Source organism: Opisthocomus hoazin, chromosome 12 (genome assembly GCF_030867145.1).
Source record: "Opisthocomus hoazin isolate bOpiHoa1 chromosome 12, bOpiHoa1.hap1, whole genome shotgun sequence".
Classification (NCBI taxonomy): Eukaryota; Metazoa; Chordata; class Aves; order Opisthocomiformes; family Opisthocomidae; genus Opisthocomus; species Opisthocomus hoazin.
The window spans coordinates 22246146-22263396 of NC_134425.1; the positions used below are offsets into that span (position 1 = coordinate 22246146).

At 41.6% G+C, this 17251-nt stretch overlaps 1 protein-coding gene across 5 annotated transcripts in view; it reads left to right on the plus strand.

The window, feature by feature from the left end:
• MYLK3 (myosin light chain kinase 3) overlaps positions 1–17251 on the plus strand; it is a 47527-nt gene that overhangs the window by 14396 nt on the left and 15880 nt on the right. For all 5 annotated transcript variants that reach the window (XM_075433537.1, XM_075433535.1, XM_075433539.1 and 2 more), the window contains exons 2-3: positions 14408–14498; positions 15729–16167. In XM_075433537.1, coding sequence (XP_075289652.1) covers positions 14408–14498; positions 15729–16167 — 530 coding nt within the window. The remainder of the gene's footprint in view (positions 1–14407; positions 14499–15728; positions 16168–17251) is intronic.

Genomic DNA, 17251 nt, shown 5'->3' on the forward strand with positions numbered 1-17251 from the left:
TTTGAGTCTGTTCCAACAGGCACTGATGAATTTAAGTCCACTTCTGATTTCCGTGGTTGCCGTGTGGAACCTGTTGTTTGCATGTTTGTTTGACTGTAGTTTTTTTCTGGCATAGTATTTGGTGGTCTGCCTGCTTGTGCTCAAGTGGGTGGCTGGCTCAGCTGATGCTGGTGGTACAGAAGGCTCGCAACACTGGGCAGCTCTGTAAGCAATGGTCTAAGTGTGTTTACAGATTGCTTGGAAATCTGTATTATTGCTCAGATGTACAGTGGAGGGTGTAGTTCACGCTCAGGCAGTAAGATGAGGTGTTTTGTGTTTCCAAAATTAATTGCACTCTTTTTTTAGGAGAGGCAGTGATAGAAGTGTTCTAACATGCGCCTGAAGACCAAGTTGCCTATACATCCTTCAAGCTTTTCCTTTCCATAAGCTGAACAGCTTTGATGTTCAGCTGCATCGGTCCTGTTAACCTTGGTCGTGCTGCTCTCTTCTGCTGACTTGCTAGAACTGACTCTTATTTTAGGACATGGCCACTTAATGAGATACCTGAAGTCACCTAGTCCTTCACCGAAGCTAATCTTGATGCTCCTCTCCTAATTCTTGTTTGTGGTAGAGGGTGTGCATTCCACTGATTTTCTTTTTTGGTTGGAGTAATATCTTGCTGATTTTGCTACCCAGACTTATTTCCTTCTGAGAGTCCTGTGTAGGGTTTTTTGAAGCTCCTCAGGTACTCTTGGTTCACACCTTGACCTTTGTGTATTTGTTTTTGAATGTCTTGCACTGCACAACATTTACCTTTCTTTTAATGTCTCATGAACAGTTGTCTCCTGTTTTGCATAGTTATTTGATGCTTGGATTACAGAGCTGCTGGGACACGCCTGATGGAGACCAGTCCTCAACACCTGCAGTTCAGGCTCCTGTTTACACGGGGAGTCACTCCTCTATTCTGCAGACCAGGTCTGGGATCCCCGGCTCTCGAGCAGTCTGCATTCTGCAGAGGCCTAAGCTCCAGTCCTTGGGTCTAGAGTCTTGGCAGGCTGTGTGCACACTGCTATGGAGAGCCAGCAGAAAGGTGGACAGACTGAAAAAAAAAAAATTAAAAAGTCAATGGAACTAGTAAGCCATTTTGAAGGATCGGGACTTTTAGAAAATTTTTGAGCATCTCAGTTGTTAACACTGTCTTCCCAGGCTTTGTGGGAACTCAAGAGAAAGATGTCATATGCTCCAGTTTGAATTTTGCACCAGCATATAGTGGTTTGCAGTCTAAATATATTCTATTGAGTATCCTTTCAGACAGTTCATATCCCAGAAACTAAAGCAGTAAACTATATATAGTTTCTGACATTACAAAACAGGTTTGTTTTCATCTTCTCCTATGGCTGAATTGAGATAACAGGGGCTAGCAGGTCCTCCTGCTGTTGTCTTCCATATTTGTGGTGGCCCACCTCTCACTCTCTCATTTGGGTCCTCGTTTTTGTGTTCAGGCTTGAGTGATACTTGACTTTCTGTTTCATCCAGCTTATTTACACATGCCTCTAACTTCAGGTGTGTACAGTCCTGAATGCTTCTGTTCAGAGACCTGATCCCTTCCAGCACTGTCATTGCGTGTTCACTGGTATTGTATGAGGCTGGGTAGAATTAAAAAGAAATGCCATTTTTCTGTAAATAGCTCTGTTCTGGACATTTTCTTGGTGGGTTCCTGTTCCCAGTTTCAGCTGATGTCCCCCAGAAGCCCAGTGTGGGGACCTTCAGCTTCAGGGTCCTCGTTAAGTCTCAGCACCTCTTTAGGAATTGACACAGCTTTAATTGCATCTTCCTTGACCTCTCTTGCTATAAAAAGAAAATAGTTTGCTACAAATTTGATGATTGACTGACCTTGTTTCTGGGTTTGCTTTATACAGAATTACCAGTGTTGGGGCCAGAAAACATTGGTGCGAGTTATCAAGTGGCTGACTGGGTCATCCCCCTCTGTGAGGCTGTGCTTACTATGGCTGGCGGCGGTGGTTTGTCTTGGTAAGCCGGGTGGAAAGCTGTCAGTTGGTGCTGTGGGGCACTAAGATCCACTCTTCACTAGATTCAGTTTAGAGAAATTTTTGCAAGATTTTCCCGTCCCCCCTTTTGTGGCCGAACATGAGCCAGGGAGCTCTGTATTCCACCATTTTCATGGACGGTGTGTAGAGACTCTTGCTAGGTGTCATTTGCTGTCCTGGTGCCCACCTCTCTGCAGAATATTCCTGCAGTCTTTTCCAGCATCCTGCCCAGCATTTTAACTGTTCTCCGAATTTCTCACACTGAGAAGATCTTGTTGTACTATTACTAGATGCGTGGCTGGCCCTGCCCTACTACCCTTTAGTGACAGCTGCTCGTGTTATCAGCTAATATGAAATCCAAACCATTTATATCCTAGATCTTTTATCAGTAGTGTTATTTGCTTGCTTTCCTTTGAATGATTTTGATTATGGTGCTAGCGCTTGGTGCTGGACTTTTAGTCCAATGCTGACTGTCAGTATATCTGGGTTTACACAACAGATGTCTGTTGTGCAATGCATCTGGAGATGAATTTGTAATCTAATAGCAGAATGGCAAATTTGATGTTTTGGTAGTTTTAATTCAGGAGCTTATTATGAGTGCAGAGAACCTGGTATGTGGATGCTTAAAATTAATACTCCGGAGTCTGTTGGCTGTTGACTTGAGGCAGCAAGGTAGTCCAGAAGCAAAACTTCCTGAGTGCAGATGGAAGCACTAGAAGGTATTTACTGTTGTGGGAGTGAAAAAGGCTGCACCAAATGTACTGTGAATTTCTGTTTTTACTAGATATTTATACGGAGATACTGATTTCAAATAGAAAAATAGACCACTGTGCTTAGTTGTGCTGCTGGGGCACTAACTCAAGGCTTCTAATTCACACCCAACTGTTCTTAAACTATCTGCTTTAGAGAGATAAACTTAAAAAAATTGCGTTCTCATTCCTTGCTCTGGAAAGCTTGATGCCTGTTGTTTGCTGCTTTCTACAATTCCACTGGCATGTGGTATAATTTTAACTTTTCCATAGATGACATTCTTTTGTTTGTTTCCTGTATCTTTCTTCCAACTTGATGAAAGCTGTAATAAATTTAGCTGGAGGTCTTTTGCACATCTGAAATGGATTCAGCGTTTTCTGTGGTTTTTGCCAGACGTTTAAACATTCACCTGAAGGGAATACAAGTAGCTTCTCTGAGTATTTGATTACAGAGAAGAGTTTGTAAAACCACCAGCTTTTGTACCCAAACTCTCTTGCTCTGAATCCTTTTCAAAGCAGAGCTGGTGTTGAGACTAAGCCTGCTATGATGAAGTTATTCCTGTGTTTGTGAATGACGTCAAAGCAAAATGTCAGAGAGATCTAAATCAGCAGATGAATATAGCACATAACAGGCTTCCTTATAGGACAGAGGACTACTTGATCTAGAATTTCCTTAATGTGGTGTTCTGGCTTATTAGTGGGGAATAGCAATGTCAAGGAGTGTTCTTACTTAAGGAAAAAGAACAACGAACAATGCCCCGTTGTTAGGTTTCTGTAAAGACCGTTATTAGCAGGGAACACTGAGCACAGCACAGTACTTGGTGTTTAATGTGCCACAACAGCAACTGTCAGATGGAAATGTGAGAGAGAAAAAAATCAATACCTGAGACTCCAGCTTGCACAGGGCCTGAGATGATGGTGGTAACGGCGTTTGCAAGTGCTTGGGAAAAGTTTCTGCAAGTGTGTGTCAGCAGCCAAGGCGCACTCAAGGCCACTCAAATGGTTTGCGAGCGAGTGGGGGCTGCCCCTCCTGTGGCCGTCCATGAACATTTTGTTCACTTCATTCCAGTCTGACCTGATTTGAGGTGCTTGTGTGTTGTACCTCTCAAACGCTTAAACCAACGCGATGTAAAATTGTGCTCGAGGTGATCACGCTTCAGTCAGTATGAGTGAAGGGCAAAAGGGTGGTTGAGAGAAAGATGTTATGCCTTTTAACTTTGGAAATCTGAGTGGAGGAGCCAAGGAAATATTTGGATATATTCTTGCAGCAATTGTCAGTTGTGGTGTTGAGAAAGGTGAAATTGGAAATGATGGTTACAAATTAGTGAGTTAGCACAGTTCTGCGTGTGTGTTTTGTGGTGATTTTTCAAACTTGGAGCTGAGAAGATCTTCTGAAATAGGCAGGGAACAGAAGACAGCATAAAGCACAGTGCAATGAGGTGATTTTCATCTTCTCAAACAAAAGCGTGTTGCTGGCAAAGCAGAATTTTCTGAGGGATTTGATTTGAAGCCAGTCAAATTTCAAGTCAGCAAGAACAATTGTGCTGGTTTCAGTGTCTCTTGGAGCGAGTTCTGGGTTATGTAAGGTTTTTTTTCTGAAAAATTGACTGTCTAGAAATAACCCTTTCTTAAGCAACAGATCTGTTCCCTATATATTTATACAGAGAGGCCTATCACATCACTTCAGTGACACGAATTTGCTTTCACTGGTTTTATTCTTATTGGCGTTATTGCACAGCCAAGGCTACTCTTCTACATTATGGGGAATCACTACTGACTTAAAATTACTTGTACCTGAGCAAACTGCCATAGGCACAAGAGCTTTTGGCAGATGTAAAAGGTGCCTCAGGGTTCTATGCTGAGCTCCTAGTAGTAGCGAGAAAGCATCTTACAAATAACAGGCTTCTGGAATCCAAGGGTAACTTTTGTCGCTGACTGTTAAAATCAGCAGGCTTTACAAGAAACCGACTGCGTTAGATAGAAAATCACTGAAATTCAGGGAGAGCAGAATGAGCGACATGACTTTCTCTTCAGTTTCCAGAGGAGAGCTCTTTGTCAGAGGGTGTGGAGGAGTGGGAGGCTGAATCCTTACCACCACGCCAGGGAAGCGTTACTGATTGCCATTCTTCTGGTCCAAGTGGGTGAAATAGTTTAGTAGCTGCTTGGGTTTGGTTTTTGTTTTTTTGTTTTTTGTTTTTTTTTTTTTTTTTTTTAAGAAGAAAGTTTGAAAGAAGGAAAATTAAAAGTAATGAGACTACTTCTTAAAGCAGTTTCTGGGGTAGCAGACTTGGTGGTGAGAATGAGCTCTGGGGTCAAGCGAGTGAATGTGGATGGGCAGCAGGTGCTCTTTTGGCCTCCTGAGAGGGAAAGTAACCTGGAGGAAGGACTTAAAGGTTCTTGTTAAGCCATGCAGGCAAATGGTAGACAGTGTTATCTAGAAATCTCACCACTTTGATGTAAGTGAAATGTCATAAATGATTTGTTCAGCTATCTGCTGTCAGCTGCTTGACAGAGATGCATTACAATACTACACATGATCTCAGATTCATTAACCTATCCTTAGCTGTCCCACTGCCTGGGAGCGTTATACTTGAATTCAGTTGTTCGAAAAAGAATAAAAAAGAAGGGGTGAAGAAGTCAGGACTTGCAAGAGAGTGTTTCATAACCTACTATGTTAGCAGTTTTCTGTCATTAAATATATAGGAAAAAAAAAAGGGAGTTTACATAGTGATTGTTAAGATTTAGTTGATCTAATACTACAGTAATGTTTTACTCTTGTTAGCTACACAGTATTGAAATGTATCATGCCCGGGTCGTTTGGGGGGGCTCATAGTGCTTTGTAGACCCTTTACTGTGCCAGTGGGTTCCGGCCAACAGCCGCCATCAGCAATGTGTTCCATGTCAGGTTCCTGGCCTCCTGAAGCAGGTGCGGGCCAGCTCCTAGCACGCCACCAAATATGGCAGATGGACATCTTTTGTCTGACCTCAGCAGGAAGCCCAGCTGTTGGACCCGATAGACTTATCCAGACTGTATGGCATATCTTGCCCTTGGAAGTTATTCCTCTAAGAGTCAACGCCCATTTCAGTGCTTGCCATTTGTCATGAGAATGGGTCTCTTGCTGCACCATTACTCTGTGGACATGATTTATTACCTTCCGTGTGTCTAGGAAACATGCTGTTCATGAGAAATTACTCACTGGTGTAGGGCTTAATTTTTCAAAAGTTTAGGTACCCTAAAAAAGTTTAGTTACCTTTTCATTTGCTGGGGGAAAAACTATGTTATGTTATGTATGTATGTGTATGTTAATGAGCTGCAGCAACTAGATGTAGATTACATAGATTTACAGTGTAACTTGAAAAAGTTGACAGCTGGTTTTTAAATATGTAAAGGATGTTTATTAGTATTTTTTGCCTGATACAGCCAGATTGTTTTGAGCTCATCTGCTGTTTGCTTTTTTCTTTTTGTAAGCTCCTGATGTTTTACCACGTGGAGTTCTTCCATCTTAGAACTATGTTCCACTGCAAGCTTCTTACGAAGCCTCGAAGTTCTCTATAAAACTTTGGCTTTGTTTTGGCCTTTTAAAAGGTTGTTTTTTTCATTTACCTACATACTTTCAGCCATCTCCAGTTTTACAATGCTGTTGGAAGCAATGTAATACCTAATGAGATGATCTGTTTGAGCAGCTGGTTTTAACCTCTGTGACATTTCTTGTTTGGGATATAAGCCTCTGCTGTCACTCTACTACATGCTGTAGGGTGGTGTGTTCTGTTTTGTTTGGGGTTTGTTTTTTTTACTTCACCCTGTCTTTGTGATTTTTTTCCTTCCTTTGAGTCAGAGCTAGCAAGGAGGGATCATAACTGAACTGCCATGTCATAGACTGTTTGTGCTGAATGTCAGTTTTTCTCTTGTTTTCTGACATCTCTCTTTCCTATTCTGACATCTCTCTTTCCTAGCTGCGACAGTGTGCATGGGGTTGAAGCCAGGAAGGAATAAACTCTCGTTTTCCCCTTGGGAACAGAAGTGTCTTTGGTATCATCAGTTCGAGGTCACTTGCAGTTCTGGTTCTCCACCATTTATGTTCCTTTCCTCTGGCACTCCTGAGATGCTTGTTAGCTTGGAGATATTTTAAAGGTATCCTGGAAGTTAATTTCAGTTCAGCTCTTAATGGAATGGCAGCAGTTGCCTACGCACTCCAGATCACAGTGCTGATTTTTTGTTATCTGTAAGAAACAAGCAGAAATCCCCAGGAGACCAATTATCAGAAACTTTATTCAAGTTGCATCCAGATTACGATGGAGTCTTGTGGCTCACCAGTTCGTTTTGCCAGTGACAGCGCGAGGTGACTGAGCATAGCCCTGCAACCTGCAGAGCTTCTGCAAGATTCACTAGTATTCGTTGCTCATACAACACTTCAAGTTCTTCAGATACAATTTGGGGAGTATTGAAGATGAAACAACAAAATGGCATTAGAAGCAATAGCTCCTCACAAAGAAAAAGGGAGCTTAATAGGCTATTACATTTTTTACAATAACTGTACTTTTTTGTGATGTCTAAGGATAGGTATACTGTGATCTGCAATATGGAGTCAGGCAATGCAGGATTTTTTTTTTTTTGTAAGTATTGAAAGGCTTGAGACTGTCAATGGAACTCAGTGCTCTCTTCAGGCTGCTCAAGTGAGATGCGAGCATTGGTGACTAAATCAATGTTCTGAAGAAAAATTGCCTTCTATTGTAATTCAAAGAAAAAGGAATAAAAGATTTTTTTGCTAGAATTGGAGCATATTATCATCCTGAAGACAAAACAATCAGATCTGCTGGAGCCATTTTTTCTTTGTGTGTATTTAACAGAAGTTTGAAAGGGGAGAGAGGAGAGAAGAGAAGGAAATGAAAAGAAAAAAGAAAAGCTGACCCTAATAACTTTTTGACAGATGTTTAAAACTGCAGTGAGCCAAATGACGTTTCCTTCTCTATCCTTCATCCCACCTGTAATTTTGAAGTTGCTTATGGATGCACAGTACGATATAAGTAGTGTGAAAAGTCAAACAGCTGTATATGAGTAGGAGGCAGTTTTGTCTGTATCTACCCTGTATGTACCTCAGACAGGTACCTCAGGAGTATTTGCTGCATGTGGCAAGAATTCTCCCTAGTGCATTCTGTTACCCACCTCACAGTGCACTGTGTGAGTAGGTGTTAGGTGGTGAAATCTGTTCCGTACAGCTGGAGTACAGAGTGCGTGTGGCTGCATCCGGAGGAGGGAGAGGTGGTGTTTGCCCCTTGTGTTGCAGTCAGGTGGGTCTGCTTTGTTAAGTAATACAAATTCAGATATTTCCTTTTTGTTTTTTGAAGTTCCCTCTTTTGTTTTACACAGCATTTACCATTAGAGTCCATTGTATGTGAGAAGGATTAGATAATCAGAGTTATGTGAATAATAACACTAGTAAATAAGGGGCAGTATTAATGCTTTTGGCTCTCAATTGTTAGATAATTAAGAAGGTTCAGGATGTCCAAAGACTCCTGTTTGCCCACAAACAAGCACAGAGACCAGTTGTGTGCTTTTATTGTACTTGCATTGTTTCACGACCCTGCATACTGTGCCTGTAATAGCACACTGGTGGTGGCAACTCAAGTTCTAAGTATGTGACTGTGGATGACTTTCTGTGGCCAGGTTTCCTTATTGAAATATTTGCTGCAAGTTGTCTAACTTTAAATATAACGATCAAATAACTCTATCTTTTTCTTGTTGTCCCTAAGAGGACACTGTTCAGCTGGTACTCTTGATCTAGTAAAAATGTTGGCTGTTTTGATTATTTGTCGTCAAGCTTGTTTGTAGGCTTGAAAGAATTAATTACTTAAAGGCATTTGGCTTAAAACCCTGATTCTTTAAATGCAGTAGTAGAGCTGCGAAGCTTTCATTGCCAATGTCCTGTACTTTCAATGTAAAGCTGCATATTTTACTGCATTGTATCCCTGATTATTGAAATAAGATTATATGAGGTATCATAAAACTTATGCCATACTATCTCAGACCACTGTGAAAATACCGGTGACTTTAAAATATTTTTTTTTTTATCAGGAGAAGTGACGTGGCATGAAATGCCAACACCCATCAGCTTTCACAGGCCAAGTTTTCTTCTAAAGGTGTTGCTTGACATTCAGACTCTCCCTTGAAAGTGATGAACAGTCCAAGTATTAAAGCTTTTGATATCTTTTGTAAAGCCAGTTATTGGCCTTTAAATGTCACAGAACCACCAGGCTGGCTATGATTATTTGGTGGCCTTGGCAGACAAAACAGAATATTTTTTTTATTGTAAAGGTAAAAAACCTTGTCTTACGTAAGTGGCAGGGACTTCACATCTTCTCGAGGGGGTAATTTTAGCGCTGCTACTACTCTGTGGTGTGTAGAGAAAGGATTTTGTTTTCTAGAATATCTTATCTCATACAGCAAATTCACTTTAAGCATTGCACTTTCTTCCCATATGCCCCTTCCACAAAGTGAGGAGGGGACTGGAGACGAAGCGGTGCTCGGTATCCCAAGGCCTGTGGCTTTGATGTGGTCCCGTGGTTCTGTCGCACCAGAACTCTTGCGGCAGCAGGATTTCCCCGCTGCTTTCTCCCCTGCTTCGTGTACATACAGCAGTGAAAAGGGACTGGGGAGAACTAGACACAGTCATTTGACGCAGTGTCATGTCTGGCGTGGGACAAACTGCGTTACCTCTTGATGCTGCAGCTCACCCTTTGGGGAAGAGGGCTGACCCTCGTTCTGTGTTGTGTTGTAAGGACACATTCGTTAATGTTTCTAAAGCGTTCAGGACTGTGGCAGTGGGGGCTCTGCAAGTATAAAATGATGACTTTTCTGTTTTCTAGTGACTGTAATTTTTATAGTAGACAGGCTGTGATTCAGAAGTGAAAGCAAGTCAGTAACATCCTTTAAATAAGACTTATGATTTAATAATTTTGTTGCTGATAGTTGGACTAATTCTGCTGTGCCTTCATGAAGATGTTTTTTTTTGTACTCAGTTTACTTTCATAGCCTGGGAGAAAGATTTAATTTTAGAAGTTTCAGTTGACAAAGACCTGCTGGTGCTAGATACGTATTTCAGATCCTTGTCATTGTACTCTATTTTTAAATTCAAGTGCCAGCCAACCTAAAGAGCACACCCTGTGCTGTGCTGGGTCCTCCGCATCCATGCTACAAAGCTGAATTCTTCCAAGACATAGCATAAGGCCACCAGATTTACTTTTATTTTTTTCCTATTTAATGAAGAGAATGCTATAGCAAGTTCTTTACATTATCACAGAACTAAAACCGGTCATAAAAATGATCCTCCTCCCTCCAGAGGTCTGCTCAGGCATTGGCAATTGTTAAGATACTTGCCTATCAACAGCCACTCGAGAAAGAATTTTAAATGGTTTTGTGACGCCAGGGAGGCCCAAGAAAATATAGTCTGGTGCCAAATTACCTCCATCATTGAAAGCATGCAGTAAGAAATAGATAACACAGAAATAAATCTTTTGTGCAGTAGCTATTTCATGATATGCTTCAGTGACTCCAATAAGTGAGGTTGTCTGGTGTAGGAATAGCTAAGATGATGAACTTTCAGACCCTCATTTTCTAATTTATGATTAATGGAAAGCCAGGCTAACCTATCTGACATCCTGCTGTCTGGACAGAATGTCTGCGGGTAATATGGACCTTGCAGAGGGAAATGCCCTGACCAAGTTACAGCCTACGAAAGCGAACAATTTAAGTGTGACGGACAAAAAACTGAATCTATTGAATGAAAAGATGGACAAACTGTTGCATTTCCAAGAAGATCTGACAGACAAACTGCAGCGAGTTAACAAGGGCATTGATGATGTAGAGGAAGGCATTAACAAGCTAGCAGTATCCCGAGCAGCTCCTGATGAGGCACATGCAATGAAAAAAGGCCTGAAGGTATCGGACAGTGCTCACCAGACTGATACCCACAGCATATGCTCGGAAGTGTTGAAACTGTTGAAAGCTGTCCAGCTAGATGCCTCCAAGCATAAGGAGAGGCTGGCAAAGATGGAGAAAAGGGTTGATACCCTGGATAAAGTTATTACATTTGTGGGAGAAGTATTAAGAAATTCTAAAGTAGTGGATTTTATTCTCAAAGGCATTGTGCCCTGGAAGAAGGGGAGTCTGCTGGAAATGCTTGTTGAGGTTGGTTTTATTTCACTGTTCTTCATATTTTTCTTCATGATGTAGCAGGGCTTTAGGCTTTCCTGCTGATTTCTTGCTTAACATATAATGTGGGTTTTCCTTTCAGTATTGCTGTTATAAGTTACTGCTGTGACCTTTGAATGACAGGCCTCTTAAGGCAGGGACCAAGGCTCAAAAGATGTCTTGTAGTCTTATGTCTGAGGTTCCCAGAGTGTGCTGGGCAATCCTATAGCAAGTTTGAGGAGTAGATTGCTACTGTGAAGGAAAATTTGTCTTCTACCAGTGCTCGAAGATCAGCAATGTCATTCAAATTAGTGACTGAATTGAGCCTCCAGTGAATAGTATGAGTAACATACTGGAAGCATTTTTTGTTGACAGAAACTTTTATTTTCTTGATTGGTCATGAATTCTGAACACAGTGTCAGTTACTAAAACCTGTGCTGACTTGTGGTCGTGTTACTGAGCAGTTTGATATGTCCTAAGACATCTAAGTTGTCTTTAGCTACATCTTTATGATGAACCTGCGACTTACCAACTCTGATGACATTGTTCACTCCTCAAATCAAATGGTTCTTGTGTATGCAATTTCCTAGACATCAATTCCTATGCATTTCTTAATGATTGAGGTCAGCAAGGGAGGAACAGGCAAGACCCGTATGTAGTCGATACGGTGTTTCAGAATTTATTAACCTTGTTTTTAAAAGTTATAGGCATCTGGAATTAGTTTTAGCTGATGGGAGTTTTCAGTTTTCACTATGGCTTGTATCCCACAGCGGGGAAGAAGAGGGGGGGGAAACGGCAAGAGTTGGAATAGGTTTGTTCATTCCAAGAGTCTCCTTGTATGTAGAGGTGTGATTACAGTAAGGACAACTTAGCTCAAATGCAAATATCCATTTACATCGTAATACAGATATTTTTCACCAAAACTGAAAAATGTCTTGTTGCAAGGTACACCTAAACTTTTATAAGAACAGGGCAATGCTGGATGCTAGCATACCTTTTCAGGCTTTCCAAGTGCTCTCTTGGTCTCCCTTTTTAAGTGCCAGAGGCTGACAAGTGAGCTAGACTGTTAGGAGACAGAAGAATTTATGAAGAGTTTCCATTAGTGTTGAGAACAATAAATCATACATTAGGTATCAGTCTTAATTTTGGATAGAAATGAATCTTGTACTTGCTTGAAGTTCCAATTTCAGTTCTACAGTTTTTCTGAGAAATGGAGAAGATTCATATGTTTTAGTTAAAGCTGCATTGTTACACGTTACTGCCTGCAGTCACCGCAAAATGACTGGAGACAGATACGGTCCTGTGCAGGATTTACACCTTGAACTGGACTGAGCGCGCAGTATGTCAATGGCCAGGGGAAGATGTGTATAAAGATGATTAACTTTGTTTCCATATTGTCAGTTTCTAAGTGGAAGGATGAATAAGGAGGGGTGTAAATAAAGGGAGGTGATGTGAGGGATACTGGAGGAATGTTTTGCCTGGACTGCTAGCATGCTGTTGCTATTAGTTGTCAGCTAGCCACTACGCACTGCCTCCTCATCGGTGTTTGCAGAAGAGGAGACTGAAGGAGGCCGAAACTTCATCCAGGTTTTATGGACAGGTAGGTAGAGACTGAGAGGTGAAATGACCTGATGGACTAGGATGGGGTGGAGGTCAGCGTCCCAGGTGCTAACCACCGCCTCGGCTGTGGACAGGCAGTGTGCATTGGGCAAGCGGCCAGTTTTATGACTAACTCTGGTTTTGCAATATGACCATCATTGTTCTCCTTTTTTGTTTCTGGTCATGAACAGATTTTGAAATTGGAGCGTGAGGTCAGTTGTAAGACCTTAAGATATGTCTATACTTTGATCGCAGGCCCCTGAGTGATATTTGAACTAGGCTTGAATTAGCGAGGTAGTGCATGGACGTGACCTAGCTGGGGTAACGTGGAGCAAAGCGTGGGAGATTAAAAACAAATCAGCTTGCGCTGAGCCGTGTGCTAACTTTGGTCTAGTTTTTGCAGCCTGTTTTGTGATGGGGGTAGGGACATGTCCAAAGAGCTCCACAGTTGCGTGGGGGCTCCAAACAAAAAAGGATTCGCTGCCTGCTTGTTTCTGTGTTCCAGCCTCTGCTGTTTTGTACCAGCGTGCTCCTTATCATGGAGCTGGCTTACTGTGAGGTTACTCAGAATGGGGATGGGAGCGGGGAGGTCATGTTTTCATTTCTGGGTGAAGCTGTTGGTTGATGATATGACAGCATTCCAAGGATGCCATGGGAATGCTTATGGAAGACGTTTTGTGGTGTTGGAGTCAAATTAATAAAAGACTATGAAATGAGCTTCATAAGATCCAAACCTCTAACTCCTCACTTAGAAACCAAACAGGCGGAAAAAACCCACCAGCATTAAACTGTCACTTATCCAAGACTTTCTTTGCACGTAGGATTTTGCAAGAGTAATGTTCTCTCTGGTCATTGTTGCAGGTTTGCTTAGAGCTGTAATAAAAATGGTAATGATTTTTTACTACTTTCACTCTTTCGGTGTTTTGGTTTTTTGGGAAGGGGGAAGTGGGGGGACTCTGTATGGTTGAAGCATGAAATTCTTAACTGCTTTTACTAACAGATGAAGGAGCTGATTTGCAGCAATCTTGTAATCAGTTATCTGCAGAAATATTTTCAATGTTGCTTACTTGCTTGTACAGATAAGGATAGGAGTCTGTTCATCACTAGATTTTAACTATATGCCAACCAAGAAATATGTTATGCCTTTTCTCATTTTTGTGTAATGCTTTTTGCTAAATATTAGTTACTTAGTTTTAATTTGATTTCAAATGTATTGCTGTGTGACGTGTTTAGTGGTGCTATTACAAAATATCCCTCCTCTGTGCTTTAATTGGAGGAAAAAAATGTGTTTCTCAAAGGCACTAAGTCCGTTTTTAACCATGCCAAAGGCAACACGTGTAATGTCAAGTATGTACACAAGAGTTACCGTAAAGCTAGATGCTCTTTTTTCTGTCACCTCTTTTGTAGCTCAGATCCTGAATCTTTGGGTGCCTTGAGACAAATACATTGACAGTGTCTTCAGAGACATTGCTTATCTTTCAGTCACCAGCCAAAAAGCAGCAGAAATATAGTATAATTTCTTTTTCTAATCTCTCTCTTCTGTTTCACATGTCATGATTTTTAATCAATGTGAGCAAAGATGACAGAAGGCAAAATCTGTGACAATCAAAATTTTGGAAAGCAGTGAGCTAATCTATTATTCTGTATCTTCTTGTTTTAGAAGTATGCCTGCCTGCAAAAGCAGGGAGAGATTGGAAGAAGGGAGTAAAGACAGCAGTAACAAAAAATTCAGAGGTGTTAGTGTCCATTTTACAGAGTGAATACCTACATGGTTGGAGGAACTTAGTGGGTAATAAACACTCCTGGCCATAACTGTTATTTTTGTGTTCCCCTGTCACGTTTAGGCCAAAGATAAGCCTGAGGAGAGTGGCGCAAAACCTAAGCATGAGCTTAGTAACAGAGGAACCCAAACTGAAAGCAAGAAGCCGCTGGAAGGTATGTATCACTCCAGGCATGCTACAAGCTTTGACTCCAGAAAGTGCAGCAGACAAACTGGAAATTAATGGCCTGCTATTTCCCGCTACCTGAATTACTCAGATGTAACCGAGTACCTTTGTCACCAGTACTGGGAAAAATAGAGTTGTTCTCACCTCCTCCGCAAGATGATCTGTCCCTTGGATCAAACCCCACAAAATGCTGTAAGGTCAAGAAACTAAAAGCAGCGCATTAGTTTGCCTTGCACAGGTGTTTTTGCTATGGAATTATAGTGAACTGAATTAAGAGAGCAGTACTTGTTCAGAGATACCATGAAGGTAGTGGCAATATCACAGAGCAAACCTCTAAATTCTGTTCCCTTAACACATCTGAACCAGCCTTCCCTCCTCCCCCTCTCTGAAGAAGGGACATGTTGATGTTGGGAATATCTTTTTTTTGATCAGCAAGTTTCATTGCTGTGTCAGGGCTACATTCCTATTTAGGATGCATTTTTCAGGGCATTTCCTTTAAATTGTGGACGATCCCCTTTTTAGCTTCATCGCTTAGGAAGTGCCAAAAATAAAGCAGATGGTCACAATTCTGACTCAAAAGCTACACAGGGTGGTGAACTAACCTTGATCGCTAGTGACCTGTGCATGCTGAATCCTGAAAGAAGTTACCCTTGAAATGTCCACTGTTCATATTCACAACCATTGTCATGAGAAAGTGCTGAAGAACCTTCTTGTTCTTTTGTGGAAAATGCAAGAGGCACGGTCTCAAGCCCCAGCATCCCTTGGAGTCTCGCTGGGTTCGTCTCTGCCCCTCCAATCAGGCAGAGGGTGTGTCGGCCTCAGGGAGGTCCTGGGTGGGTCTGCAGTGACTGAACTACCTGGTATATTTGCCAACAGAGTGATTTCAGATTTTGGATGTGGTGAGCTTCAGCCTTGCAGTTTTCTTGTTTGCTTTATGGAAATCCAAGTTCAACCTGTAACACTGCTGGAAAGCCAGCAGAGCAGTTAAACCTCCGATTAAGCTATGAGCATTGGCTTAATCGGAGGTTTAATCAGAGACAGCCAAGAGCTGTCTCAAGCCTGCAGATGTAAGGATTTTAAACCTTTTGGGGAGTTTCTTGCTACGTTTTCAGATGTATGTAACTGCGTAGGTTATTTTGATGGGTGGGTTACTTTATTCCCTCTCTGTTTTGCTGTCACTTTTGTCAGGGATAGTTTATTGATGTCTTATTTTGTTCAGAGACAAAAAGTGGGAAAAAGCTGGATGAAAACAAGGTAGCATGTGAGAAGGTGAATGCTTCTAGTGCTGTAGCCCACAAAGCTCACTCTAAACCCCAAGTTAAAGAGAGGACAGCGCAGCAGCAAGCAGCAGAAGGTGCTGGCAAAACACACAGCTCTGAGAGCTGTCGACAGCGAAAGGATGTTGGTGTCAAGGCTTTGAATCAACACAACAGTCTTCCCTTTGTAAATCAAGATCATGTGGGCAACCAAAATGTTCCTGCTAAAGCACACAATGTGGACAGAGCCCCACGCCTAGATGAGTGCCACCGGCAGCTTGTTCATCAGAAACTCGGAGAGAATGGAAACAAACCTCCGTTGTCGAGTGCGGCATCCCGGGAAGCTGCACCCTCCACATCGCGGGCTGTATCTGACACAGGCTGTGAAGTGACACATACCAGGTAATGCCCTTGTTGGTGGCTTTCTGTGTGATCTGAAACCGTTTTGTGTGTTAGAAGGAACAAAAGGAAAGCCAGGTCATTAAAGGAGGTGGCTCCTGCTGAGGTGTGATCCAGGGGAGGAACCAGCCATGTTAGAGTAGGAGTGGTGAGACCTTACAAATGGTTAAGGCAAAAAAACTCAAGCTGGCAAGTGCCCTGTGTAAATTAGTGTGAAGACAAGGAGCCAGAGGGCTGGATGTATGGGAGATTTTTTATATATGATTGGGGCTTCTGCGTATTGGAGATGGAAAGGTGACTGCCCTAGTATAGCTGAAGTAGTTGGACATTTATAAACTGCTCACTCCTTTCTGACTTCTGTGTTTCCATAACCACGTTATATATTTGACATATTTACTAGTACATGACAAAACCAAACAACTTCTTTTGTTTGCTGTCCTTGGTGTTTCTGTGGTTTTGTATGCCTTGGTCACCTAGAGAGATGACCAGATCATTCACTTATTAATCTCTAGTAGCCCAATCTTTTCCTCGTATAGGTATTTTGTAATATGTCTTTCATAATCAATTTCCTTTTGAATTATTTATTTACTATTTTATTTTAATTCCATTTATTTAAATTAAAAAAACCCCACACAACAAAACCCAGCACAAACACCTACCAACAAAAATCCACAACCAAAAACCCCCTACCAATCAGACCCCAACAGAGGGAAATTCTCTGGCAAATTTTAACTGCCATGCCTTCTCTGTCTGAGCTGGTGGATATAAAGTTGTTTATGAATATGTATGTGTGTGTGGAGGGGTGACAGACACACTCAAACATACACGCACACACACACACATATACATATGTATGTTACTTTGTATGTGAAATTTCCCCATTGTTCATGTGTGCAAATCTGTGAAGCCCAGACAAGAACACGACACTACTTTTATGTATGTGTACTCCGGTTTGAAAATTTTGTATTTGTAGTGGTGCTTGTGAATATAGGGTGGACACTTCAATGTTCATGTGCAATGGGTCAGTGTCTACTGGGATTACAGAACTCAAAAAAAAAAAAAAAAAAAAAAAGTGAATGAAGAAGAA